General features: G+C 53.4%; 2 protein-coding genes across 3 annotated transcripts in view; both read right to left on the reverse strand.

The window, feature by feature from the left end:
* The window catches only part of Klc (kinesin light chain), a 170971-nt gene that overhangs the window by 119658 nt on the left and 25441 nt on the right, over nucleotides 1-25872 (reverse strand). Inside the window, exon 1 of one of the 2 annotated variants that reach the window (XM_075698384.1) lies at nucleotides 18311-18384. The exons of the other annotated variant lie outside the window; for it this stretch is intronic. The gene's annotated coding sequence lies outside the window, so the exon portion shown is untranslated. Of the gene's footprint in view, nucleotides 1-18310; nucleotides 18385-25872 lie in introns of those variants that run through there. 2 annotated transcript variants of the gene reach the window in all.
* Nucleotides 5039-6763, reverse strand: LOC142588594 (uncharacterized). The gene has a single exon (XM_075700429.1). The coding sequence runs from the start codon at nucleotides 6761-6763 to the stop codon at nucleotides 5039-5041; it is 1725 nt and encodes a 574-aa protein (XP_075556544.1).

Raw genomic sequence — 25872 nt, forward strand, 5'->3', positions numbered from 1 at the left:
CGTGGAGAAACAAACTACACGTGTTAGATTGAATCTTTCTTTGTTCGGTAGCGCAGCGTAGCATTTCATCGGAGACGCCACAAGAGCCACCACGTAGCCGTTTGCAGGAACTTCAAGGTTCGAAATTTAAGAAATACAAAGTCTTCGCTTTTCCTGTCGCGGAATAGCCTGGCGAACATATGGCGCTGCGCTGTCGAGCTCGAGGTCGTGAGTTCGAACGCGGCGACCCCATTTCGATGAAAGCGAAATGCAACCCCAGTGTGGTCAAAATTTAATCCGGAGTCCGTGACTACGTTGCCTCGAGTTTTACAGTGGCAAAAAGTTGACGAAAAAAGGGAAGAGGAGAGACGAAGCGCTTCGTCCGCCCGCGTCCCTCTTACGTCATCTCTTTTGCCAGTGTAAAAACCGGCGCAACGTATAACCACGAACGTGCCGCTTTACTTAATGCGGAGTCCTTCACTAAGGCGTGCCTGATAATCCCATCGTGGTTCTGGCACGCGAAACACCCGAATTTAATTTTATTGTGATTTTTCCCAACAAGCTTTTTTTTTCCGCCAAATGATTGGAAAAAGGTAAGTTTCAATGACTAACAATCTCAGTTTACGCAGTTTTGTGCTTTGGTGTCCTATTATGGAACATCGTTCCTAGTTTCACGCACGTAAAATCTATCGCCACCAAAAAGCGATTTCATGCCCGCTGCAGGACGGAGGTGTCGCCCAGAGATCTCCGAATGGCCCGGTATTGCGCCAGCTGACGTCACCTTATGCCAGCACGTTTCCTAATTTCAGCACGCCATCTAATTTTCTATCGCCGTCGATTACGCTTAATTCTGTTTCCTTGGCACTCATCCGGCGACTCTCACGGAACGTCGGTTATGTGCCCTAAGCGCGTTACGTGGCCTGGCTAACCTTTAACCCCGCGGGTCCACTGCCTCACAGCTTACGTGTGGGACGGTGTTTTGTCGCCACTTTGGCCCCTCCGGATCCCGAGCTGTGCCGAAAAGCGTGCTCCGCGCCGCCGAATCGGCTGTTCTCGGGAGTGGTGGCGCTACCTTGGAAAAGGACTCGAGGGGCAACGCAAAACACTTTCGGAAATGAGCCAGGAGCAGGTGCGGTTTTATAACGGTTCGGAAAGTGAACCGTTCCCCTGCCCACGCCTCATTGGTCAGAATGGCGCTTCTTTCGCTGACGAAAGCACGATTCTTAAGGCACGACCACGTCCGACTCGTCCGTTTCTTTCCGTCCACCTACGTGTTATTTCTCGACGCCTTGCCTACGGACAGCAGCCAGGCCTAAGCGCACTGACCACGGCGCCACTTTCGTGCAGTCTTGCTGGCCAGGCATGCATGTGGTGTTGGATGCGTGCGTACTAATGCCGAGACGCAGCTGCATGTTCACAGCAGAATATGTCTGCATAAGGGTTTTTCCCTTTTTGTTGGCATAGACAAAATTGACAGTAAATGCTGAATTCAGTTTCCATCTCCGACGGAAGTAGCGAAAATTCTGCAGCGTTTTAGTGACTTTCTGTCGCATTCGCCAGGCTTAATGTTCAAATGCGATTGAACGACAGGCGTACTACTTTCTGCAAGCATAGAATAACGGCGCCCGCAGGTATATATATATATATATATATATATATATATATATATATATAAATTATGCGGGTCTGGCGTGCAGATGTTGCCGCCTTGCGGCCAACAGCGCAACTGTGTACAACGCCGCTATCATTGTTAACAGCGAGTGCAAAACACGTCGACCATTCAGCACAGGCGCACAGCAACACAAAAAAAAAGTTCACCAACACAACGAAGCCCCCCGGCTTTTTAATTCCCCAAGCGTTATCCCTCAAACGCTGCTTAGGAAACGGTCCGCCTAAACGCGGGGCCGATTTAGAGCCACTTTCGGCGCCTTTTCCTCCTATCGCCAACAAAATATATAACGACGTATTTACGGACATCGTATGGTGGGTGATTCGCACTGCAGCTTTAATCGATGTTTTACAACCCGAGTTCGCCCCAAATTCTGCAAGGAACGTATACGGGCCATTCTTTATCGAACACGTTATCCGAAGTGACCATAGGATGGATAGGCGGGCTAGTTCGCAACACATTATTATAAAAGCATTATTATTAGGACGCTCTCTCATGCACTGAGGCACAAAAGTAACTGGAACGCTCAGGTATTACGTCCCAGACTTTTGCGAGTACTACGTGGAAACCGGTGTCATGCTTGAAATTAATTTCAAATGGATACCGCTTGCGAGGTCACCGGCTACGTGCCATACGTAAATTGCAATAGGTGTCATAAAGTAATTAATTACGAGGTTCATTAGTGAAGTTTTCTTAATTCGTTGAATGAGTTTCGATTTCTCGTGATAGTAATATCAGCCTCTTCGAATAATCCAGCTCAAGGACAAGGAGTACATTATCTACTACTGACGAGCTGCAAAAAATTGCAGAAAATTAAAAAAAAATTATCACCGCGTATGGCGCAACTCACGGTGGTCTGCTCCGGAAAACCGTCTGCTGCACTTCGCTCCTCGAAGAGGCAGGAAATGTGTCGAGTGAGCTCTCGAACAACACTTTGCACATAATGTAGTGAACGCGGTTTAAATCAGGGACACGGGACCTCGAAGAGGAGCGACGTAATGCTCAGGCATTTCTCTCGCATTTAGCGCTAAATCGTATAACGTATGCGTCGGTCGCGCACACAACGCACGGAGGTGCAAGGCCAATCGCCGGTCGGCTTCGACGGAAGGGAAAGCAGTACCGCGCTGCTTGAGGCTGGCGTACGCGGAACGCGAGAGAGAGAGGGTTATTAAAGTTAATGAATGAAACGCAACGCCGATAGTGCTTCCCGTGGGGGTGCCCGGGCTACGTACATTGTTTCACTCCTCCGTAGCCATAGCAACAGCGATGGCGCAGATGGCTTCGACGCAGACGGGCATCGCGGTGTCGGTGGCCACGAGCACCGATGAGAGCATGCGGCTCTCGGGTGCCATATCGTCCGACGTGCGTTTCCGACGATAGTGTGGGCATTCGGGTGATCGCGCCAATGGCCGACCGTATACAGATGACACACGAAGCGGACTTGGTCACGAACGAGAGCACGGCGTAACCGCTTCCAGAAACAAAAACGACGCCGAACCATAAGCACGTCCGAAAACCAAATCAAGACGCGAATGCACACGCAACCAGCACGAGAAAAAAAAAAAGAGAAGCCTAGTCCGTCCCCTTATACAGTAAGCGGAAATGGCCACTCGGCCCGCACAGCCCGCTGTGCGAGTCGTCGCAGGCGGCTCGCTCCAAATATGCGGCAGCGGAACGACTTCGTTTGTATACGCATCGATGCAACGAAGTACCCAGCACGGACTGGGCCCCGGCAAAAGCACGGATCCCAACTCGGATTATACACTTGGTTTACTTCGACGGCTTCCAACCGGGAAACAGGGTCAGCCTGAAGACGGCTAGATCATAGAGTTTCCTACAGAATTTTGTAGGAAACTCTATGGGCTAGATGACTTTTGAAAACTACAACAGCGCCAATTCTATCACTTGCTTTGTACTTCCTGCGCTTTCTCCATTAACTTGAGCCATTCCTTCCACGTTCCCTCCACGTGCCTCTCCTTCCACGTAAAAAAAAACAAAAAAAAGACAGCGAGACGCTGCCCGCGTTGCAGCAGTCGCCGCACCCAGCGTGTCTCCCTGCCACGACGCGCGAAGTCTTTCTTTGGCAACGTTCCAGCTGGTATACAACAAACTCCGCGGTGTTGCCTACACGAACTGTATGCACGCAGCTTCGTTTAGCGCAAACGGGAGCGTCAGTACCGACTGAGTTTCTACTTTGGAACCGGCCGGCGATATTAAAGAAATAAACAAACGACGTCGTCAAGGAGCCAAAGGTGACAAATGCGCATCGCAAACGCATTGTCCCGTCAACGGTTTCGACCGGGTCTCGGACCGGGCCGACAGGCGACCTTGGAAATTGAGCCAGAAATGACCCTAAACTCAGCACGCCAGAAGGACGCCGAAAGCAAAATCAAGGAGTGAAAAAAATAAACAAAAGCACAGTCGGCAGCTGCCGCGTTCCCTAAGAATCCGTTGCTCCCACGCAGCGCGTACGGAGGATCTGTGCAGGCGTGACGCGAGACGCGGTGCACAGACGGGAGCTCGACGTCGGGCACTGCCGACGCCCGCACGCATTCTCCCGGAGTACTCCCTCGAGTCGCGAGGTTTCCGGTTAGCGTCGCTTTCTTGCTTGCACCCACGCCCGCGCATAAGTTAACTGACGCCGCTCAGGGTCCCTGTTGTTAGAAGCACGTTGGCGTGACTACCCTTGCAGCTCGGTCTCGAATCGTATGCTATATAAACCTAACTTCCCTTGCGGCAATATGCGCTGCTTTTCGCAAAAGATGAAAGAAAAATGAAAGAAAAAAACCGACTAGCGGCCTTTCTTTTTTTCTATGTTTTGCCCTCTTGCTGTGTTCTTCGAAAAGCGACGCACTCAACCAGAAATATAGTGTACAAACGGTCCACTGCACAGACGCTTCGTCGTACACGGCCTGGTTCGAGACTGCACGACGTCGGTGCTGCCCTCCTTCGAGGGTGCGCGCACTTAATGGCACAACGGGACAAACATGCCGCAGTCTCACCCTTGGGGAGATCCCGCGTCCAAGTCAACCGTTTGTCCGGAGGGGCGCGGCGCTGCCACGTTGGTGGGACCGCGAATCGAACGGGAGGGATACCCCGGGCCCACGGACCAGGCACACGCGCATCACAACTCGACAAGACCACGGCCACACACGAAAGCGCGCACCGCTCGTGAAGGACACGTACCGTGGTCGACGGCGCACCGTTCGGGCAGAGCAACCACGAGCGTGTACCCATAATTTAGAAGCACTCTCTGTCGCGCGGGAGAGGTGACGCGCACCGGAGGAGAGCGTGTCACACGATGTGCGCAGTGGGTAGTAGTAGAAAACATTTATTCACAAAAGAAGAAAGAAATACGGAGAAAAAAGAAATGTACAGTGAGTGGAGTCTTCATTTCAAAACCCCAGTGGCCTTGGCTGCTGCTCTCGCCTGGATTACCAGTCCGCGCTGGGTCTCTAGGTCTGAGCTGGACAGGGTGGCCTCCCACTGCTCCTCCGTCTGTTGTGTTTGTATGTCTGGCGGTTTGGGGCCCGTACACCCCCACGTGACGTGGTAGGCAGTGGGCTGTTCGTTACACCAGGGGCATGCGTCTTTGTAGTGTTCTGAGAAGAAGCTGTATTTGTGTAAGTTGGGGAAAGTCTTGGTCTGGAGCTGTCTCCAGTCCCGCGCTTCCTGTGCGTTTAGCCCCTTGTGTGGTGGGGGGTAAAGCTGTCGTTGTTTGCGCAGATACTGAAGTCTCGCGCCGTAAGCCGCGGGGACGGGGAGGGTGGTTGTATAATCGAGGATTGTGGCCGCTCGGTTTGTGTGACCTCGAGCTAGCCTGTCCGCGACCTCGTTACCCTCCAGCCCCGAGTGCCCCGGGGCCCACGTAATCTGGTGTTTGAGTGATGAATTTGTAGCCAATGGATTAGTCGTGAATCTAGCTAAATTTTGAGGTATTCTGCCTGCTAGAAGGAGCCGACATGCCGCTTGGGAGTCGGTTACTACTTGTAGTTCTCGGTTGGCCGCGTCCCCGTATTGAACAGCCAGCACGATCGCCGCCGCTTCCGCTTCCGTAACCGTACAGTGCGGAATGGAGATACTGGAGACTTCTGTGTAAGTAGAGTCCACCACCACGACTGCTGCTGCGTTGGATGCACCCTGATAGAGGGAAGCGTCAACGTAGACCGTCTTCGGGCTCCGTCCCACTGTGCGTTTGAGGTAGTCTACTCGGGCGTTTCTTCTGCCTTCATTGTGAGTTTGAGACATGTTTTTTGGGAGCGGGTCCACGTGTACTCTGGCCCGGTACGGTGGAGGAATGTTCGTGGTCGACTGGATGGTGTCAATGTCCGCCGGGTAGCCGATGCGCTTGAGGATGTGCCGGCCTGTCGCTGTGGAGAGCAGGCGTTCTCTCTGGGACAGGAGGACCGCCTCTTGAATTTCCTCGAACGTGTTGTGTAGTCCCAAAGCTTCCAAGCTCACATTGGATGTATACGGTGGGAGACCAAGGGCATTCTTATAGGCTACACGTATCATCGCATTGACTTTGTTTAGGTCTGCTCGGAGCAGGGTGAGGTATGGGAGCCCGTAGGAGAGGCGGCTGATGACCAGCGCCTGCACCAGACGGATCGTGTCCTCCTCCCGCATGCCTTTTCTGTTTCTGGCCACCCGGCGGATCATCTTAGAGATCTGCTGTGTTGTCGTTTTGAGCAGTTGGATTGTGTGGTTGGCCTTTCCGTCGCTCTGCAACCAGAGACCCAGGATCCGCATGACTGGCACTTCCCGGATTGGAGCCCCGTGTAGGAGGATGCTCAGGTTGCCTGGTGATTTGTAGTTGTGTCCCTGTATGCGGATAACTTCGGATTTGTCGGGTGAGCAGCAGAGCCCGCATCGAATGGCCTCGATTTCGACGCAGTTTGCTGCCGCTTGGAGCGTGTCTTCCTTCTCGGCTAGGGAGCCGGTGTTTGTCCAGATCGTAATGTCGTCCGCATACAGGGTGTATCCAATGTTCGGAACCTGTTGCAGAGCCCTGGCGACTCCAATCATGGCGATGTTGAATAGGAGCGGGGAGATGATCGATCCTTGTGGCGTGCCCTTGTTGGGCATGTCTTGAGGGTCCGATCTCGTGTCACCCATTCCTATTGTGGCAGTGGGAACTGCCACAATTCCACCATTCCACCATTCCTATTGTGGCAGTGGGAACTGCCCCCATCGCGTGACAGGCACATCGTCGGTGTGTACAGACAAGCCTTCGAACAGCAAATAAGGACTGCAGGTAAGGAGGCAGACAACAGGTTCTCGTGGGTTCACCTGCACGTCACTCAGAGTGGCCGTCTGGCAAGCTGCGCACGTCGACTGTACAGTGCAACGGGATGCAGATAACCGACGCAGCCGGACAAGTCCGGTGATCGCGCTCCAAGTAGCAGGCAAGTGAAACGGTACGTAGCCGAGCTCCACCTCGAAGAGATGCACGAGGACAGAGGCCCGTCCGCATTTTCTCGCGTTCGAAGTCGAAGCTTCTGCGTGGCGGTTTAATTACGTGACAGAGCCAACGCGCCCAGAACTGCACCTCGCTAAATCACTACCATTAATTGAAAGACCGTAAAGTATATTTATACGGAGACAAGGTCTCGAACGAGCTCACTGTACGGATATAACGAGACGCCAGCAACGCCCCTCTCCTCATATCCTCAATCGCACTCTTCGTGACGCTTCGTAAACACGCCGTAAGTCGTGCCTCACCGTGCACGACACGGTCGGCGGCCGATCCTCCGTGCAGATGCGCACGTAATTGCGCGGACTGACTGCACGCGCCGCAAGAAAACAATGCCGCGACTCGCTCTCGGAGCCCTTCGTGCCTGCCGTGCCCCGGACAAGCTCGGCGTCCCCGAACTCTCCCAAGGCCGCTCGCGATGCCGAAGAAGAGATCGCAGCCGAGCACGACACGGCCAGTGGGTGCGTGACTCGCCGCGCCGTTCATTTCGCGGCGCGGGAGCCGCAGCTGCGCCGAAGCGAGCTGCCGCCGTCGTTGTTGCGTTTGCGAGACGACGACGGGCGGCCGCCATATTCCGAGAACGCCTCGCAGTGGACGCCCCGTCATAGCGAACGTGTATGAAAGGCTTTTGCACGCGCAACCGACAGAAATCCACAGACGTATACGCTGACACTACACGGAAACCGGGGAGGGAGCTGGAAAAGTAAACGCACAAAACGGTACTTGGAATAAAGCGGAACTGCCGGGATGCAAGCGCACGTCAAGCGACGCGCATCAACACTGATAAGGGCAGAGGTCGTCGCCGACGGAGGACCACCGAAGCGCAGCGCCGACTCTCCCGAGTGGGGCCAAATCTGCACAAATTCGCAAGTACACGACTCTCCCGAGTACGGCCAGTTCTGCACAAATCCGCCAGCAGTAGCTTGTGGATTTCTGCAGAACTGATCTTTGGCCACGTTCGTCAAAATTGATAGTTTAAGTTCAGCCGACAATAGCGCCCCCCCCCCCCCCCATTGCAAACCGCGACACGAAAAAGCAGAAATGACGCGCCAGAAGACAAACGGTCGTGCCGCAATGCTCGCCGCGGACGCCTTGCTCAGACGCGACAGTCGGCCAGACGGGGCACGGGAAACGCGTTCGAGCGTGACCGCCCAGCCTTCCGTATTATAACGTGTCTCTACGATTCCGAAGTATACTTTACGCGCACCTGACGCGCAGGTGGCACTCGGAGTGAACAGAGAAACGCCTTTCGCGATTTTCCTAAGTGTGCTTCAATCTCTATTCCTTCGTCGCGTCAACCGCTTGCACTTTTCGTTAACCACGGGCGGCGACCAACAACGCTTGTCTCGCGTTTACGAAAACGACAAACACGCGGCCAACAGAGCGCGGACAGAATGTAGGCACGCTGAATGTGACCGCACAAAGCATCGCGCGACGTGGGTCGAGAGTAAAGGTAGTTGCGAAATAATTGGGATCAAAAACGGCGCAACACGACGGGAGACCGGACGAAGAACGACACGGCGACGTCGTACCAACTCGCTCGAGCTTCCACTTTGGCAGTTACGAAAGCATTAACAATGAAAGGCCGAGGAGGGAACGAAATGAGGGGAGGGTTGGCGTGCGCTATCGGCGGCAAGAAAAACGCAATTAGTCGAGCCTCGTAAGCGAACGGCCCCGAACCTCTGCCGGGTGGGTGGCGCAATGCAGAGAAGCGTAACGCAGAATGCGCAGCCAAGTTGCCGGTGCCTCCTCCTCTCGCGCGCCGCTGCTCACGCGGCCAGCGCTCCTCCTCCGAGAAGCGGCGGCGAAAGGCCGTTGCACTCCGCTCGTGCCGAGGCCCCGTGGCCGAGAAGGGTGCCGGCGCGCAGTCGGCAGCGCAGTGGTGACGGGTCCGAGAAGCGATCAACTACTCCGCCCCAACGGTTGGCCGAACGGGGTGCAGCGCAGCAACTTGCCCGCAGCAGTTTGGCGTACGCTGTGGACGACGCCAGACAAGGAAGCGGTTCTTGTTTGTTTTTGCATGCACTACACATAGGCGGAGCTGCGCGGCGACGTTTTTCGTTCTCCCCCCCCCCCCCTTCCGCCGATCGCATCGTGGAGAACCCACGCAATGCCACCACCAATGGAACTTTGCGAAACGGTGAAAAACGGGCAACTTGGCACCGATTTGTAATAGACAACCACGAGAAAAAGAAAGAAAAACAGCGCAAGACGCATAGGAATACGCGGACGTTAGCCCTCCTTCTTCCACCCCCCCCCCCCACGTAAACAGGAACGATTGGGTAATCAAAGTCAGAATATGAAGATAGCTTATTGGCATCGCCTTTGAAACGGGGCGGTGACAAGTAGCTCGCTTCAATTAATCAGATATGTTATACATGCTTATCAATTTAGTATTTCGCCTACATCTCCTTAATCTTTTCTCTTTCCCTTAAAACCTCTATATCTACCTTGTAGAGCTACCTGATATACCTGTAATGCATCCAATCCCATCAATTTTTTCCCTGCGTTTCTTTTCTTTTGCTTTGTTTATTTTTAACCAATACACTAAACGGACCTTGCTTATCTCGACTGCTGACCAGTTATGGCTTTGAATCCCAGCGCGTCTGGAAAGTGAAAGCTTTCTACGGGTCCCGCTGGGCGAATATACCGTCGCATTCCGTTAGGGCACGCCGAGTGGGTTCCGGATGTTCGCTGCAGCAGACACGAGCCTCAACCCGTTTCGAATATTCGCTCAGGTACATTTTTGTCCTTAGCCAACCGGCTCGAGTCAATAACGAGGTAATGCTTTTTGTGGTTATACTACATACCTTCGCTTCCAAATTCTTTCTTGCCATTCTTGTATATGTCCGTGGTCTGATTCGTTTCGATAGTTTGCAACAAATTTACTGTTTCTGCTTCTCTCATTTTCTCTTCCCGCGGTTGTCCGTCTACGCTTTCAATTACCACGTACCTGGCCACCCACTTTCCTGCACCGCTTCCTCCACTCCGTGTCTGCGCTTTTGAGGCATAGCTATTAGTGCGCTTTAGCCGCCGTTTGTTTTTTTCACCTATGCTCCCCCGTCTGCAAAACTAATTTTGCTCTGCGCTTGTCTGAGTTTAGCAGCACTGCAGACAGCGACACCTCATGACGGCTGGTTCAATCACGGTACGTTAGAAACGTATTTATGTCGCACAGGTATTCTCGTAGGAGAGAAAAATAGTGAAGACAATATACGTTAGGCGCTACGCTGCTGCTAAGTTTTGCACCTGTACAGCTGAACTTAGACTTGCGATATTGCGCCACCGTCTTCGACAATCCGGAAGTTGTGAAGGTCAGGCTAGATTCCTCTCTCGAACGAACTTGGCCACAAGGCACGGACATGGAACTCAATGTTAATTAACGAGAAAATGAAGGACGAAGTGGCGGTTGACCCATACGGCAAAGGCCACAGAGTTTCCTGCAAAAAAAAATGAATAAAAGGGCGAGGCGTGGCACTCGTGTCTAAGGAAGGTGTACAAGCGTTCGCGGTTTTTAGCCTGTGCGGAATTACGCGCAGTACACCAATTTGCCTAAACTTGGTCTTTCCGGTTTCGAATGGCTTCGCGACTCTGCAGAATGGTCACTTTCAACAAACTATTGCGCTACAACTGCAACAGCTCCCGATGATTACGCATGTGCGCAGATACTTATACGGCCTGGCTGTGTCTAGAATATCACGCGAGTGCTTGGAAGTTACGAAGCAGTATAAGACACGTCACAAGAACGTCTGAAATCAGACAAATCCATGCGGTGTTCACGCATCACGTGACGCCCGAAATATTGCAGCACGGGAGTTTCGCGTGTGCAGGGAACTGCCCTAGGCAGTTCCTTCGATAGCGCCGGCTTCGCATTTGCCTTAGACAGAGCCGGCGGGCTCCTTCCGGTGCGCGCGTGGCTCGTCTTCTTGCTTCTCGCTGGGTTCAATCTCCGTTATCTATGCGCGATCCCGTGGCGGCAGTCACGTTCTCGGTGCCTTCGTAACGCGGCCAACGGGCGATCCCCGGCAGTGATAAGAGAGGAGTTCCGCTCGATTTGCCGCGCACGGCCTACGCCACACCGCGGAGCACACGGAGTACACCCCGGTCCCGTCTGCTCGCCTGCAGAAGGGAATGTTGCCAACAAACTTCCGCATGGGTGATTAAAATTGGTGACGCGGCCGCTGCTTTAAACTTGGGACGGCGGGTCACTCGCTGTTCGGCAGGAAGGAAACCCTCGAGCCGCGGGCGAACGCAGCCGCAATGCGCGGTTTTCGAGGTAATAGAGAGCTTTAGAATAGGGGCCCCAAACGTTTTGGGGCCCCAAAGAAATAGCGTCGAAGCCACTGCGCATGCGCAAGACGCAAACTGCCTTTGGGTTTTGCGTTGGGAACGCTATTTCACCGATTTAGCGGAAGCCCAAATAGCGGCCCCAAAAGCTTTGCGTCGGCAAACATGGCGGCACCCATTGAAGCGACGGCTCTAACCTAGCACCAAACTGGGTTCGATTCGTGGTAACGCGTGAAGTTCGCAAGCTAGGAGAAGTGACTGCGGTTATCGCTTTCTCTCAACTAGCGTGTGTTATGAAGATTGACTCATTAGACGCCGCTGATATTGAATTCGATTGTGGATTTTATGGCTCGTAGGCCTAACACGGCTAAGTTTGGCTGGTGAAGGCTAGTAAAGTTGGTTTGCTCAAAACTAAGCGCAACTAATTGTTTGCTGCTTACAGAATAACCTCTAAATTGTAGTTAAATGCGAATACACGAAAGTCAAAATTATTATTCATATCATAAAATGGTATATTTTATTTAATTATTTCTAATAGCTTTTCTTTGACGCCGTAGTAGTGCTGTCAGCGCAAGACGCTATCCGCAAACATAAAACTATTCTAAAACTCTTCACTTCTACGTGCCCCAACGGTAACACCCGCAAAGCTCTTTGGGGCCCCTATTCTAAAGCTCTCTAATAGAGAGTTTTAGAGAGGCTTTCTTCATATTTGGGGAGCTTTCTTTGCAACCTAGAAAAAAGGCCCACGTGACACGTATCGTAGAGGAAACAACTCGATCGGTGGTTTGTGAAGGTGCTGTACAAATCCGCCTATTATACTTCGGGTCCTCAATAAATCACTAAAAAAATTGGGTAATTAAACTGAATTGATTAGTGACTTAGGAAGAAAAAATAATTGTCTGAGTTACCATAGGCTAGTGCGAATAGTACGCGTTAGGTTCGATTCGTTTCCGACGCGCCTTTCATTTTTAAGTCCTTGGCTGAAGTCATGTGGAACACCCTGTATACTCTTAAACGCGACGCTACAGCCGACCCACATCTCCACGCTCTACATGAAGCGGGAGGCGCGGAAGGTCGCGAAACGTTCCGCAGCTGCAGGTCTCCCCTCACGCGTGAGCAACCGTGTCGGCTGTATTTCCGTTGCACCGCGAAACCTGCCGCCCGCGCAGCTGGTTAGCTCCGACGTCTGCACTTGTGCCAGTTTAGACGAAGCAAGCGAGGACATCGAGAGACCGAGGATAGCAATCGCGCTCTGAAACAATCCATCTCCGCGGGAGATAGAAACGACCAAGATATCAAAAAAGAAGTCCCAGTTTCGCCCAAAAGACGAAGCATCGATTGCGATAGCAAATTAGTCGACAGCTATGCGAATTAAGGATAGCAGTCTTATCGACCGTATAAACGTGGAAACGTTCGCTCACTAACGGAATTAACAAGCACAGTGTCCGCGCGCAGTAGCAAACATGAACACATCACGTTCGATAAGCGCGGACACTAGCTGTCAAAACGCTGGTGTCAGCAACGCGGCAGCAGCAGCGGGCGAAGTGACCTTCGTGCTGTCTATCACTTCCACGCAAGAGCGGCGAGAACACGGCGCACACAAAGGTATGAGCCGTCTGCAGAACACTTTCAAGGCGCACGCAAGCGCGCGCGGCCCTGCAAAGCACGCACCGGACGGAGTCGAAGAAGCCGACCCCCGTCTCCCTCCCGCGCTGCCACCCCGCTGTCACGTGGCGCGCGAGACTGAGCCGCGATCGTGAGTTCCCTTTGCGGCCGGTCGTGAGATGCGCAGTTGCTGCCGGAGCACAACGCCGCCGCCCCATCTCTCCCTCCCATTCCCCTAGAGCCTTTCGCGCGACGTTTAATCTCCGCTTTCTTCCTTCGCGCGCGACAGATTACCGCGATCGTCGCCTTACCTCGGGTGCTTTCACTCGCACATACAGCATACGACGCGCGGCGACGGTGTTGGCGCCCTTGGACTTCACACGGAACATCACGGCGACGACAGAAATGCGCCTGGAGTTCTATATAATTGCTATCGCAATAAAATTAAACGCCATACCGATATGTGAAGTGCACGACAATAGAGACTTTCAGCGTGTCCGGTATTCCGGCAAGCGCGGGCGGTTTGCCGGTTTAGCGGGGGCGTAAACATGAGCGGCCAGATTGGTGGCGCCAGCTGGTGCCGTAAAGCTCAACCACACAAACACAAAGCTAATTACTATATTCTGCTTAGCTGCTGGCGTAAATTTTTTATAGTGGCGTAATCGTGTTCACAATTACGCCGCTGCCAAAAATTTGCACCAGTAGCGAAGCAGGTTATAGTGGGTTACTACAGTTTCAGCTCTGTGTTTGTCTGGTTCAACTCTACGCTACCAGGCGGCTGCACCGCTCTGGCCGCTCACGTTTACACCCCCGCAAATCCGGCAATCTGCCCAAACCGCTCCCGTTTACCAGAATAACGAACAGGCTAAAAGTATCTAATAGAGACTTTTAGCGTGTCCGGTATTCCGGCAAGCTCGGGCGGTTTGCCGGTTTAGCGGGGGCGTAAACATGAGCGGCCAAACTGGTGGCGCAAAGCTCAAACACACAAACACAAAGCTAATTACTCGAGACTTTCAGCCTGTCCACTATTCCGGCAAACGGGAGTGGCTTGGGCGGATTACCGGATGGTCAGGGGCGTAAACTTGAGCGGCTGGAGCGATGAAGCCGCCTGGTGTTGTAGAGCTCAACCAAACAAACAAAGAGCTAAAATTGCAGTAACCTACTTTATTCTGCTTCGCTGCTGGTGTAAATTTTTCGGCAGCGGCGTAAATGTGTTCACAATTACGCGGCTGTCGAAAACTTGCACCCCAGCTAAGAACAATATAGTAATTGGCTCTGTGTTTAGGTGGTTGAGCTTTGCACAACCAGCTGGCGCCACCAATCTAGCCGCTCACGTTTACGCCCCCGATCATCCGGTAATCCGCTCAAACCGCCCCAGTTTGCCGGAATAGCGGACACGCTAAAAGTCTACTATATTCTTCTTAGCTAGGGCGTAAGTTTTCGACAGCGGCGTAATTGTGAACACAATTACGCCGCTGCTGAAATTTGCACCAGCAGTGAAGCAGAATAAAGTAGGTTACTGCAATTTTAGCTCTGTGTTTGTCTGGTTGAGCTCTACACCACCAGGCGGCTTTACCGCTCCAGCTGCTTACGTTTACGCCCCCCGACCATCCGGTAACCCGGTCAAACCGCGTCAGTTTGCCGGAATAGCGGACACGCTAAGTCTCTATTCTGCTTAGCTGTTGGTGCAAATTTTCGACAGTGGCGTAATCGTGTCCACAATTACGCCGCTGCGAAAAATTTGCACCAGTAGCGAAGCAGGATATTGTAGGTTACTGTAGTTCTAGCTCTGTGTTTGTCTGGTCGAACTCTACGCTACCAGGCGGCTGCACCGCTCTCACCGCTCACGTTTACGCCCCCGTAAATGCGGCAATCCGCCCAAACCGCTCCCGTTTACCGGAATAGCGGACAGGCTAAAAGTCTCTAATTTCAACGACACGCGAACTCAAGGGACGTATAATTCCAGCAAGAGCCTCGAGAATTTGATGCTGCTCGCCCTATGCGTCTTCCGATGTTCTGTAATATTAGAGTACGCGAGCTGCCGTGATGGTAATGGCATCTGGTGATGCTAAAACTGGATTGTGCTACAACCCTTCTTGTTGTGTGAAAATCCTTAGCAATCCTTGGAAAACTGTACACTGTAGTGTAGAAGTTTGCGTTGTTTTAAGTACGCAAATAACAGATCACAGACACGCATGGAAATAAGATTCACGCAGTTTGTCTGTACGCGGCATCACAACGGACGCTACTGATCGATACATTTCGCGTCCCGGTGTGTAATTGCAAACGCCGTCGCATTCCACCTTGCCATATTCAGCAGTGACGGCGTTTCGAGTCATAGAGACCGAAGAAGCGATGCGAGCCAATAACAAATGACAAGGTGGCTAATTCGAGAATACGGTGCAAGCTCCAAATATCACCGACAGTGCTACATCCGGTAACGCGCTACATCAGGTAACGCCAAGACGTACGCGCGTAGGGGGCTAGGCGTATCTCAGGAGCAGTTGCGCGTCTCCGGCAAAGCGAGACGGCACAGTGGCACACGGGAGCCGCCCACGCGTCGTTACGGCATTGCGCGCTAGCTTCCGCTACGCAGACAGCGAGGCGCCGCTGCGAGCGGATGACGTAAGCGCCCACGTGTCTCGCGCAACGCCCATCCACGAAGCGTGGCCCATCAATGGAACCGCGCGGAACAACCGACGCGGGATCGAGTCAGGCGAGACGTTGCTCACGGCGAACTCGCGAATCCCGAAGGTCACCGTCGCGTGTGCACACCAAGGTCACGCGCGCCTGCAGCGAACCAGAAGTGCAACGACGCCGACAGGGACGACGGATCGCCGAAGTCATTTAGAGAACGTCGCCATTGTCGCATGCGCGCCGCCTCGGCCACATCTTTCCGGCAACGCGAGACGGCGCCGCACGGGTTGCGCGAGCAACGGAACGTCGACCTCGCAGTTATTGCGGCGTGGATCGATCCGTTCAGACGGTCTCGCCTTCCTGCGAGTCACACAGATCCAAGTGCTCGACCGCGATGCAGCGGTGGTGCAGACTTCAGAAAAGCAAACGGCGACTGCTACAGCGGTAAGACGCCCAGTTCGTAATGCACTGAATGACGACCAGAGGCTGCTTGCACGACGTGGGTAAGCGTACCAGAGTAAAGAAATGTACCGACAGGGCGTAACGTTCGAGAGCTGAAGGCTCCGGGTGAATTTCGACCGCCTGGTGTTCCACGAGGCGGTCTTGTAGCTCGCCTCCCTCCCCCCCCCCCCCAACCCCGTCTTGCGAACCAACACGTCACCCGCGACCCCGTGCTCAGCGGCACTTCAAGGCAAACAAAGCCACCGCTGCGAGTGTTCGCCAAAAGCATCACGTGAACAGCATTGTCGAGTGAGATAAGTAGCGACAATTGCGAGAAGTTTACACAATCGGTAATCTCATGGGATGATTGCAATTATTTACTACAACGGTGCCAACTTTATCGTCGTGCAATTTTCATGCTCATGCGCTGAATCGTTCCCAACCTGTGCCGAAACGTCAACTCCAACCCGGGCGGACTGCGAGACCTCTACGCAGCGATGTCACAAGGATGAAGGCGACGTATACGATGCTCGCCGAGGGAAGAGCGACGCTATCGGACGCACTGAGCGAAAAGTACGACACGGTGTCCAGCCACGTTTACTTTAGGGATTCCGTAGCTCTTGCGTCACAGCGGGGCATACCCATTCTACAGGACTGGCACATCCCCGGTCGCACATACCGAATGGCTAAAAGCTAAAGTCAATGAATAGTAATAAGAGATCGGTGTGTTTGAGAGGCGTCTGTGAGCCGCCATAACGGGCACAGGTTTTACGTAAGTAATCCTTTTTCCTACGCGGAACAAAGGTGTACATACACGGTCAGTGCGAGAAGGGTTGTATAAGCCACTTACTTCGCTGGTAGTTTCACACATTCCCATATATATATATATCCACAAACATATGCGTCGAGAATCCTGAAAAAGTAGGCAAGGAATGCTTCGCTGCACAGATCTATGCCAGCGACACCTGATGTTTCGCACGCGCTCTTGTCGCGCGAAGTCAGTGCGTTGCAAGCGCTGCCGTCGCGCGCCGACACGTCAGGCATCGTTACGCGTCGCAAATACCTTAACAGGTTGGTGGAACGAAATTCGGTGCCGCGAGAACAACCTCAGCGCCCCGCGGTTGCAATTATCGACGTAATTTGTGCTTCTCGCGGTATAGACGTAAGCGTGTCTGTCGAGAGGCGATATCAGGAGTCGCGGTCGTCGAAGTCGAGCATTGTGAAAACGCAAGGCTGCCGAAGCAACGATTGAGCAGAAAAAAAAAAAAAGCATCGTGGCTGTCTATGTCAGCGCGAGCACCTGCGGCGAATGCATAAACAAAGAGGTCGCCAACAGAAGAGGAAGCGCGCTACAGATGTGTGCATTGCAGGCAAACTGCATTGCGAAGCAAGAAAAAAACAAACGGCTCGGTTGGATTACAAGTAGGGATGGAGAACACGACGGCGCCCCCCGGTGCAGAGTACACAGGCGCAGGACGCGTGAGCTGTGGACAAGCGAACGCGCCTACTTGAACGCGCCTACTTGGCCTACTTGACCGGCCTACGACAGACGACGACGAAGACAAAAGGCTAGCGCAGGACGCTGCTCGAGCGACACGGTTCGACATCTGCGACAGATCCGCAGGACAGTATCGCGTGGCGCGTGCGCGTGCGCGTGCCCAGCGGAGCGCATTCATTTGCGCCCTCTCTCCCTTCTGCACCCTTTCTGCCCACGCACGCAGGCGGACGGCTGTGACACCGGAGACGTGGAGAGGGGCATCGAACGCGCATCCTTCGCGATGCGTTGCCAGCACCGACGGCGGAACAGAACGGATTCGCGGAAGGAGGGGCCCGCGTAGGGCACCCCGACTTCCCCGTCCAGGCGAGGCGCGCGTACGGCCACGCACAGCGTCGAGCTCATGGCGGACCGCCACGCGCGCAGCACACCTCCGATGCAGTAGCCCGCCAGATCGCGTGCTGTGTGTTGGCACGTCGTCGCACGGCCGAAATCAAAACGAAGACGAGGCTGCTCGCGTGATGCCGTTTCTCCATTCTTCTTCTTAGCCATAAACATAGTATCGGACTTCCCGGTCAGCAAAGAAACGCACGAGGCACGGATAAATTATGCGTTTCATCGCAGCAGAGAACGCAGCAAAAAACGAAAGACCCAACGGGAAATATCCAAAACGAATGCTGAGACCTAACGCAATGCGCGAGAAAGGTACAGCGTATTGACTCACCGAAGTCGAGCGTTGTATTAGTCCGTGCGAGTGTTCTGGGACTGGTATTCTGCCGCATACACGGGTAGCTGCCTTTCCTCCGGCCTTAATCAAAACGAAGAGTCAATACAGCGACATTTCGACAAATAGAGCAATGCCAAAGTAGGATGCAAGGAAGTCCTCTGCAACGGCCCTCTCCCGCGCTCGGGAAAGGGACGCGCGCCATCGCGTCGCGCTCTTGTCAGCCGGCAGCCGCCACGGCGTATACGTGCCACGACCGCCGTCCGCAACCACACGGCATACGTGCACACCTCACGCGCCGACAGTGTGTAAACGCACGCGGGGGTGGCGCAGCCCAAAGGAACCGGTCAAATATGAGGCGCAAATCTGGGCGGCACTGCGACAGAAAGGGGAGGGGGTTGGGGGCAGCACGCAGCGGGCGGCATTGGGAGCGCGCGCGTTCTATTACGGGCCCCCGCTATCAGCACGCGCAAACAATGCCGGCCCGTTATCCGCGCTGCGCCTCTCGATAACGGGACTCGTGCCAGACTCCTCCGCCTCCCGCTACGTACGCACGCACCCTTGCCTGAGCGGAGGGGGCGCTGATACACACACACACACACACACACACACACACACACACACACACACACACACACACACACACACACACACACACACACACACACACACACACACACACACACACACACACACACACACACACACACACAGACACGCGCGCGTGTGTGCGCCCTTTTGCGATTTCATTTCGGATTCCGCGGGAATCCCAAATGTACCCACGCAGGCGCGGCTGCAAAAACGAGCGCCGTGTCCCTCCCAGATGAACCGCAATATAACGCTGCCGACGTTGCCTTATTAGAGCCCCTACCGATGCGGCGTATTATATTTATTACTATTATTGGTATTATTATTATAACCGCGATAGCGTTAAAGGCCCCGTGTCGCAGAAAATCCAGGTCGGACATCATTTCGCCAAAAAAGATTTTCAAGCTACGCATACCCATGCCTTCCGTGTGGGACAAGAAAGTTACTCAACTCATTGAGTTTCTCAAGCTACACTACGTACAAAAATCATCACGTACGACTTACGCACAACCTACAGACATGACAGCTTCGGAGTGTAATTTGAATACACGAGAAAACATGATTCTGTTACGCGAAAACTAAAAAAAAACTTTGCCAGCGTTTATACCATTCACACACCGGCCACGGCTTCTGTCATTTGCGGGCGCCCGCGCGCTTATATCTTCGAGGCCACGGAGCCGCGCCTCCGGTTCCTTGCAACACCTCCAGATGGCGCTCGCTTCCACCGCATGCTTAGGCGTCGATTGTCTACAGCCTTTGAGAGAGCTTTACCTAGAAAATACCGTTGGGCGTTGAATGGGAATAGATGAGGAGAGAAGAGAAAGTTGATATCAACAAGGGACTGAGGCAAGGGTGCCCTTGATTCCAACTCTTGTTTATGATGTACATGGTGAGGATGGAGAGGGCGATAGAAGGAAGCAATATCTGATTTAATCTCTCATAAAAACAGGCGGGTACAGTAGTAGAGCAGCAGCTTACAGCTTTGTTCTATACGGACGGCATTGTGTTGCTAGCTAAGAAGCAAAGTGATTTGCAACGTCTAGCTAATGTCTGCGGACAGGAAGGCGAGAATTTAGGTCTAAAATATAGCGTTAAAGGATCGGGTGTTATCATATTCAATTAAAACAATGAACAGGCAGTGGCAATACAGGGCCAGGAAATACCTCGTGTAAGAGAACATAAATACCTTCGTATTATTGTGCCATTACCACCAGCCCGGAATCCGAATCTACAAGATGCAGAATTTATCCTGCGAACGCCCTTTGGACAAACCCGGGGCTGCGCCGAAAGGCACAGCGCCTTAAACTCTCCCTTGACACGTCAAGATGCTGAGCCTTCAGGCAGCGGAGTCCTGAGGAGAGGCATGGGCAAGCGACATGTCCAAACGTGCAACAAAGTGCTAGACAGCCCGGCGCCGTATTTCCTTTCCCCTGGAGGTCACCGCGCACGGCAACTTTGAAGCGGGTGGCCAGCGCGGTCGCTGGTTGGACCTCTCGGACGACCGTCGAGTGCTGGCTTTGTATTGGGCCGTTTGAGTAACAATCGTTTCTCGGGGCTTTATTAGCCCCGACGCCGCCACCTGGAGAACCGGAACCAGCGGGACGCCTCGCATTGGGCGCTCACGGGAAGACAACAAATCAAGCTGCGCAGGGTGATTGCGGCTGGTCAAGTTTAGAAGTGAGGGAAGCTCACAGTAAAATTGATTATGAAGAACGAATGAGGAATATGGAAGAAAGCAAATGGACTGGGAGAGTGTTCAGGTATTTGTACAAGAAAACCATTAATTCACAGTGGAGGGAAAGAACTAGCTAGCTTTCCAACAAGTGTGCGGCCTGTATGGTGAGCAACATGGTAACAAGGAACGTCAAGAGGAAAGTCGGAGAGGCTGAGATAATCTCATGGGTGGCGGCATTGGAAAAGAAACCTGCTATGACTAACTAAAGAGGAAAAACGAAATCAGGAAAGAAACAATTTATGATAACTCGAAGGGAAGCTCATTACTTTTCCAAACTAGATCAGGATGCCGCAGTACTTTGTAAAGCAAGATACAAGGAAGAAGCATGCGCTTGCTGCAGTAAAGCTAAGGAAACGACGGAGCGCGTTTCTTAAGAATATGAAGATATCTGCCAAGAGGTCGACGTAGGCACCTCTCACCCTCTTGAAGCCTTTGGGCTCATCGAGAGCAGGAGGAAACATGTCCGCAGTAGAGATTAGTTAGATGCGATTGGAAGATTGGTGGAAGAAAATTAGGGAAACGACAAACGGAGGCGTGCAAAAACAAAGTTCACAATATGGGTTCGGGAAGTTTGGTTATGGGAAGTTATCGCGATTTTTTTTTTCGTAACATAGGCAGGACATTAGGCAATATAATGAGAAGAGCTTGGTGGCGCAACCTGCCACCCCATTCCAAAGGGGGCGCTGATAGCATCCATCCATCCATCCATCGCGGCCCACGCAAGAGGCCGCGTTTCTACCAGAAAGCCCGCGTTCAAGCATAGCGTTTGCCGTCAGCGTTTCCCGGTAAACATTACGATTACATGCGCTGCAGTTGCCGGGAAGCGCGAGAAGCAGTCAGGTATAACTTTAAATACTATCGCATTCCACCCTTAAAGGTAAAGCTTAAGCGTTTAAGCGTACTCCAAATTATTATTATTATTATTATTATTATTATTATTATTTCCGTCTGCGCAGTCGTCAGGTGTCTCGACGAACAGAGCCAATGCTGGCCTACTTCACAGATTGCAACAGTGGCTGGCTGCCCAGGATACATGTACAATACTAATATAAGCGCAAGTTTTTGTATTGTGATGAAACGCGAAAAAATTATTTTCTAAGACATCGCTAATAAACTAATGCATCTAATGGGACACCTATGTAGACAAAGGAAATACACGATACGTTAATAGGACAGGTTACCAGTAATATTCAAATACTTCAACAAAGCTAACATTAAGCAGGCATTTCAAGTTAGCTTATTTATTATATTAGTTCCGGCTGCTTCAGATGCTCCAACAAGTGTTTGTCACACACTTCCGATATCAGGAGCGCTGTAACGTAGAACTATTCCGAACTTTTCTATTCCATTTCTGCAATCAGCCCTCCGCAATAGGAAAAAAAAAATTTGGACCACCCCTACTTCACCTGTCTGTCACGCGACGTCACGAAAACTGCGATAGCTCCCCATCTGATATGACATGTACGCGCTGATTATGCATGATTTGAGCGAACAAAAAAAGTAGTTATTTCTGATTCGACGGCTTTTCGCCATTAGTCATCGTCTATCGGTAAAAAATTTTCGGGCTGCACCCACTTCACCTGCGTGTCACACGACGTCACAAAACCGAAAAAACTCACTTCGTAAAGGTGACGTGTACGTGTTAAAGATGCATTAATAATATGCCGAACAAAAGTGAATTTTTTTTTAATAGCCGCAGGCTGCCACGTTCCGAAAGGAATAAAAGATGGCTGCCACCGATCGCTAAGGCACTGGCTACTCGCACCTGCCAGTGAGCATGGGTTTACTTGCGTACAATGAAAGTTTTTGCGTGGCCGTGTACCGTTTTTCAGCGCTTTCGGCACGTTTACGACTTCGCTCAGTAAACTTTTCATTGCTGAGGATCCTTTTTAGGGGCATTCTTTACCTCCCGTTGCATGCCGCCACAAGTTTCGACCACACACCGCAAGCAAGGGAAAGCAGACCAATCGCAGACGTCGGCACCACCCTCTTCAACGGTTATCGATTTTCAGTGCACTGGCTCGGTCCCATCGAATCCTTCTCCAGTTGAGCGTGCTCCTCGCCTCTTGTCGGCCAATTAGGAAAGACAAGCAAGTAAGTGTAGGCAATGTTAGTCTTTTTTCCAGCAAACAAAAGTGACCTCCTATGAACGAGGAGAGCGATTGATTGGTCTGTTCAGACAACCCTGCGGATGACCGGCCCATGCTTGCGTCGCCGGTTACGCAAATTTGACGTCAGAAGATTGGAATAAAAACATATTGGAATAGTTTTATGTTATAGGGCCCCAGTATGATGGCGAATTACTTGGCGCCTTTATTTATCGCTTCTATTTACCTATTTTTTGAATAAAAATGCGCGGTCCGCGTATATATTCTTGGGGCGTTCGCCCATAAGACGTGCTGACACGAACGCGACAGTACCGCATCGCATTTCCCCAGTGCATCACGGTATAACCTGTTTGCCTGAGAGTGCGCTTCTCGCCGATGAGCAGACGAACACGGTAGCTGGCAGCAATCTCGCTCTTTCCCCACCCGCTGTCGACGCGAAGCGCAGCCGTTCCCACGCACAGTGTGCGACGCAAAAGACACACAGGACGTTCGATGCGACGTGCGGCGGCGTGCGTGAGGGGGTCGCTGCTCCAACATGGCGGCCTACAGCTCGCACGTCGGATCGCGTGCGACATCGTACCGCGGGTCTCCTCCTCTCCCATGTGCGCGTCACAGCTGTTCGATCTTTTGGCCGAAGCGCCGCACGGCTGCTGGGACTTTCAGAACCTGCTGGGAACCTGGCGGAAAACTGTTCGATGCCTCGTTCGTGCGATTATTCGAACAATTGGTCCGACAGTTATCTGGCGCTCGTGTGTGCGCAAAAAGAAATAAATAATAAAAGAATGTACGCACGTACAACACGGTATCGATAAAGTTTCAAACACATTTCCGACAAGTTCCAGCACGTTCCGAACCACCAGGTTTCTGACGGCTCACTTCCCATAAATTGCGAGAATGTACAATCTGCAAAGGGGGAAAGGGGCCGGGAAGCGAAAGGAAGCTATCGCACAAAAAAAAAAAAAACCACGGTGCTTCGACTCCTGACCACAGGTTCTCCCTCCGGCAACGAAACTAGTCGGTACTTACAGGAAAGTACCCGCACGGGGAACGCGCGTCCCACCAGGGAGGGCGGTAGCAGGGGCACAACGTGACACGACTACATGGCATACACTGCAGCGGCAGTACGGACGGTCGCCGCAGACGGAACTCAGCGGCGTCAGCTCCGCCTTCGCAGCGGCACCGCAAGAGAGCCCGATAGAGCCGCATCGAGGACCACGTGCACAACTCACTTCCTGAAGGAAGCTCCCATGGCGGCGAACAGCTTCTTCATGGCTCCAGCTGGTCGAGGGTGGCGAGCCGAGAGGGCCGGCCGGAAGCCGACGACGAAGCACAGCAGCGACGTCTCGTAGCCAGAGGGAACCGCGGCCGTCGGAGAGGAGCGCTGCTGGCCGCGCGGGTTTAGGCTTAGGCAGTCGGGAGACAGCAGCGGGGTGCTACAGACGGCGCAGAAAGTCCGAACGGCGGCTACAAATCGGAAGCCGGCCGAGTCGCCGACGAGGGCTGACGGACCACCGTCAGTTTGCGCAGCGACGAGGGCGCGCACGTGAGGCAGGCACTACGCGCACGATGGCAGCGACGGTGCGGCGGCGAAGAACGTGAAGTGGCACGGCCAGACGGAGTCGCGTAGCAAGAAAGAAAGGAAGGAAGACGCGACTGTGACGCGCAGTGCGAGAGACAGCACGGAGAAAAAAAAGGGGGACCTCCAGGCCGTCGCCGCACACATGCAGGCTAATGCAACGGGGACGCGCGCAGACGGTGGCAGAAACAGCGCAGCGCACGACAGAGCCACTCTGTTCCTCGGACGGTTCACCAAGGCTGGAAGCAGTGCCGACCGGTTAGAGAAGCAGCCTGCGCGTACACGTATAACGGCCGAAACGGTGCACCGGCGAGGGTGACCGTCCCGAACGCCTCGGGAAGTGGGAGACCATGCGCCGTGTGTGTGTGTGTAGCGCGCTCCTGTCAGCCAGCCAATGGCCGCACACCTGTACGGTGGTGCTGCTGCACTTCCTCAATACTGCGAGGGCCCCGCGTCAGCTGCTACAGTGACGGGCCACGATGCGGACGCAATCGGGGCCAACGGCGACGACGGTGGTGGTCCCTCGCTGCGTGGCATCAGGCCCACGACGGGGCCTTTGTGTCTGCTGCACGGCTCGACGTACCTGCCACGGGCAAAGGGTGCACGCGCAAGAGGGGATGCAGTATTGCTGCGTGAACGGACGACGAACAACCCCAGTATCTGGGCGACCTGCGCGCGAATAGCTGCAGTCTCTGCGACGAGGTATAGCCACGCACGGCCTACGTCACAGCGTCGAAGAGGAGCTCGGGCACCAAGCCCGTTCGGCGACCCAATCCAAGAAGAGAAAATCCACCGACAGAGAAGAAACCGGGCGACGACAGCGTTCCCGATACGGACGATCGCTCTTTCCCACAGAATGCACCGCACCAGAGGGCCGCAGTCAATGCCAACGGCCGCTTCGCTTTCCAGATCCCACGATGGTCGCCCTTACACAGAAGGAAGTTTGCGCACGGCGAAACACCACACACAATATGCGCGCAGAAGCGCACGGCACACACAGCACGCCGCCTCGTCAGTAGCACCCGTCGGGACCTGCTCGGAATGGGGCGCACTGGTCCGGTCTACTTTCGCCGCTGGTAGGCCACAAGATGTTGTTCTTTAATGCAGCTGGGGGAAAAAAATCGAGATCGACCACGGGAGGAGGCCAGTCCGATTGACAGCAACCGGCTACGAAGAAGAATCGTCAGCTGCGGGCGAGGAAAGCCTCGGTCGTAGTCCCAAGGAGCGCGGGATCTCGGCGACGTGCCTCCGTTCACAGTGGCAAGGTCGTAGCACACATCGTCGCGCCGGCAGTCACCACAAAGGGGGCGCACACGAGGGCCCAACAACGAGCTTCCTCGCGAGAAACGGCCCACACACGGAGAGGCTGTACACACAAGCAGCGCACGGGTGCAAATAAAACGGCCCGTCCGTGTACGACAGCTTTTGCGAAGGCTGGCCGAGCATCCCCCCCTCTACCCTAAACTGCCGTTCACGAAGCGTGCACAGTTCCGCACGCGCCGCGGTCCAACCAGTTTCCGCCGCAGTTCTCTCTCACAGCCAACAATGGAGCGCG

Source organism: Dermacentor variabilis, chromosome 7 (genome assembly GCF_050947875.1).
Source record: "Dermacentor variabilis isolate Ectoservices chromosome 7, ASM5094787v1, whole genome shotgun sequence".
NCBI classification, from domain to species: Eukaryota; Metazoa; Arthropoda; class Arachnida; order Ixodida; family Ixodidae; genus Dermacentor; species Dermacentor variabilis.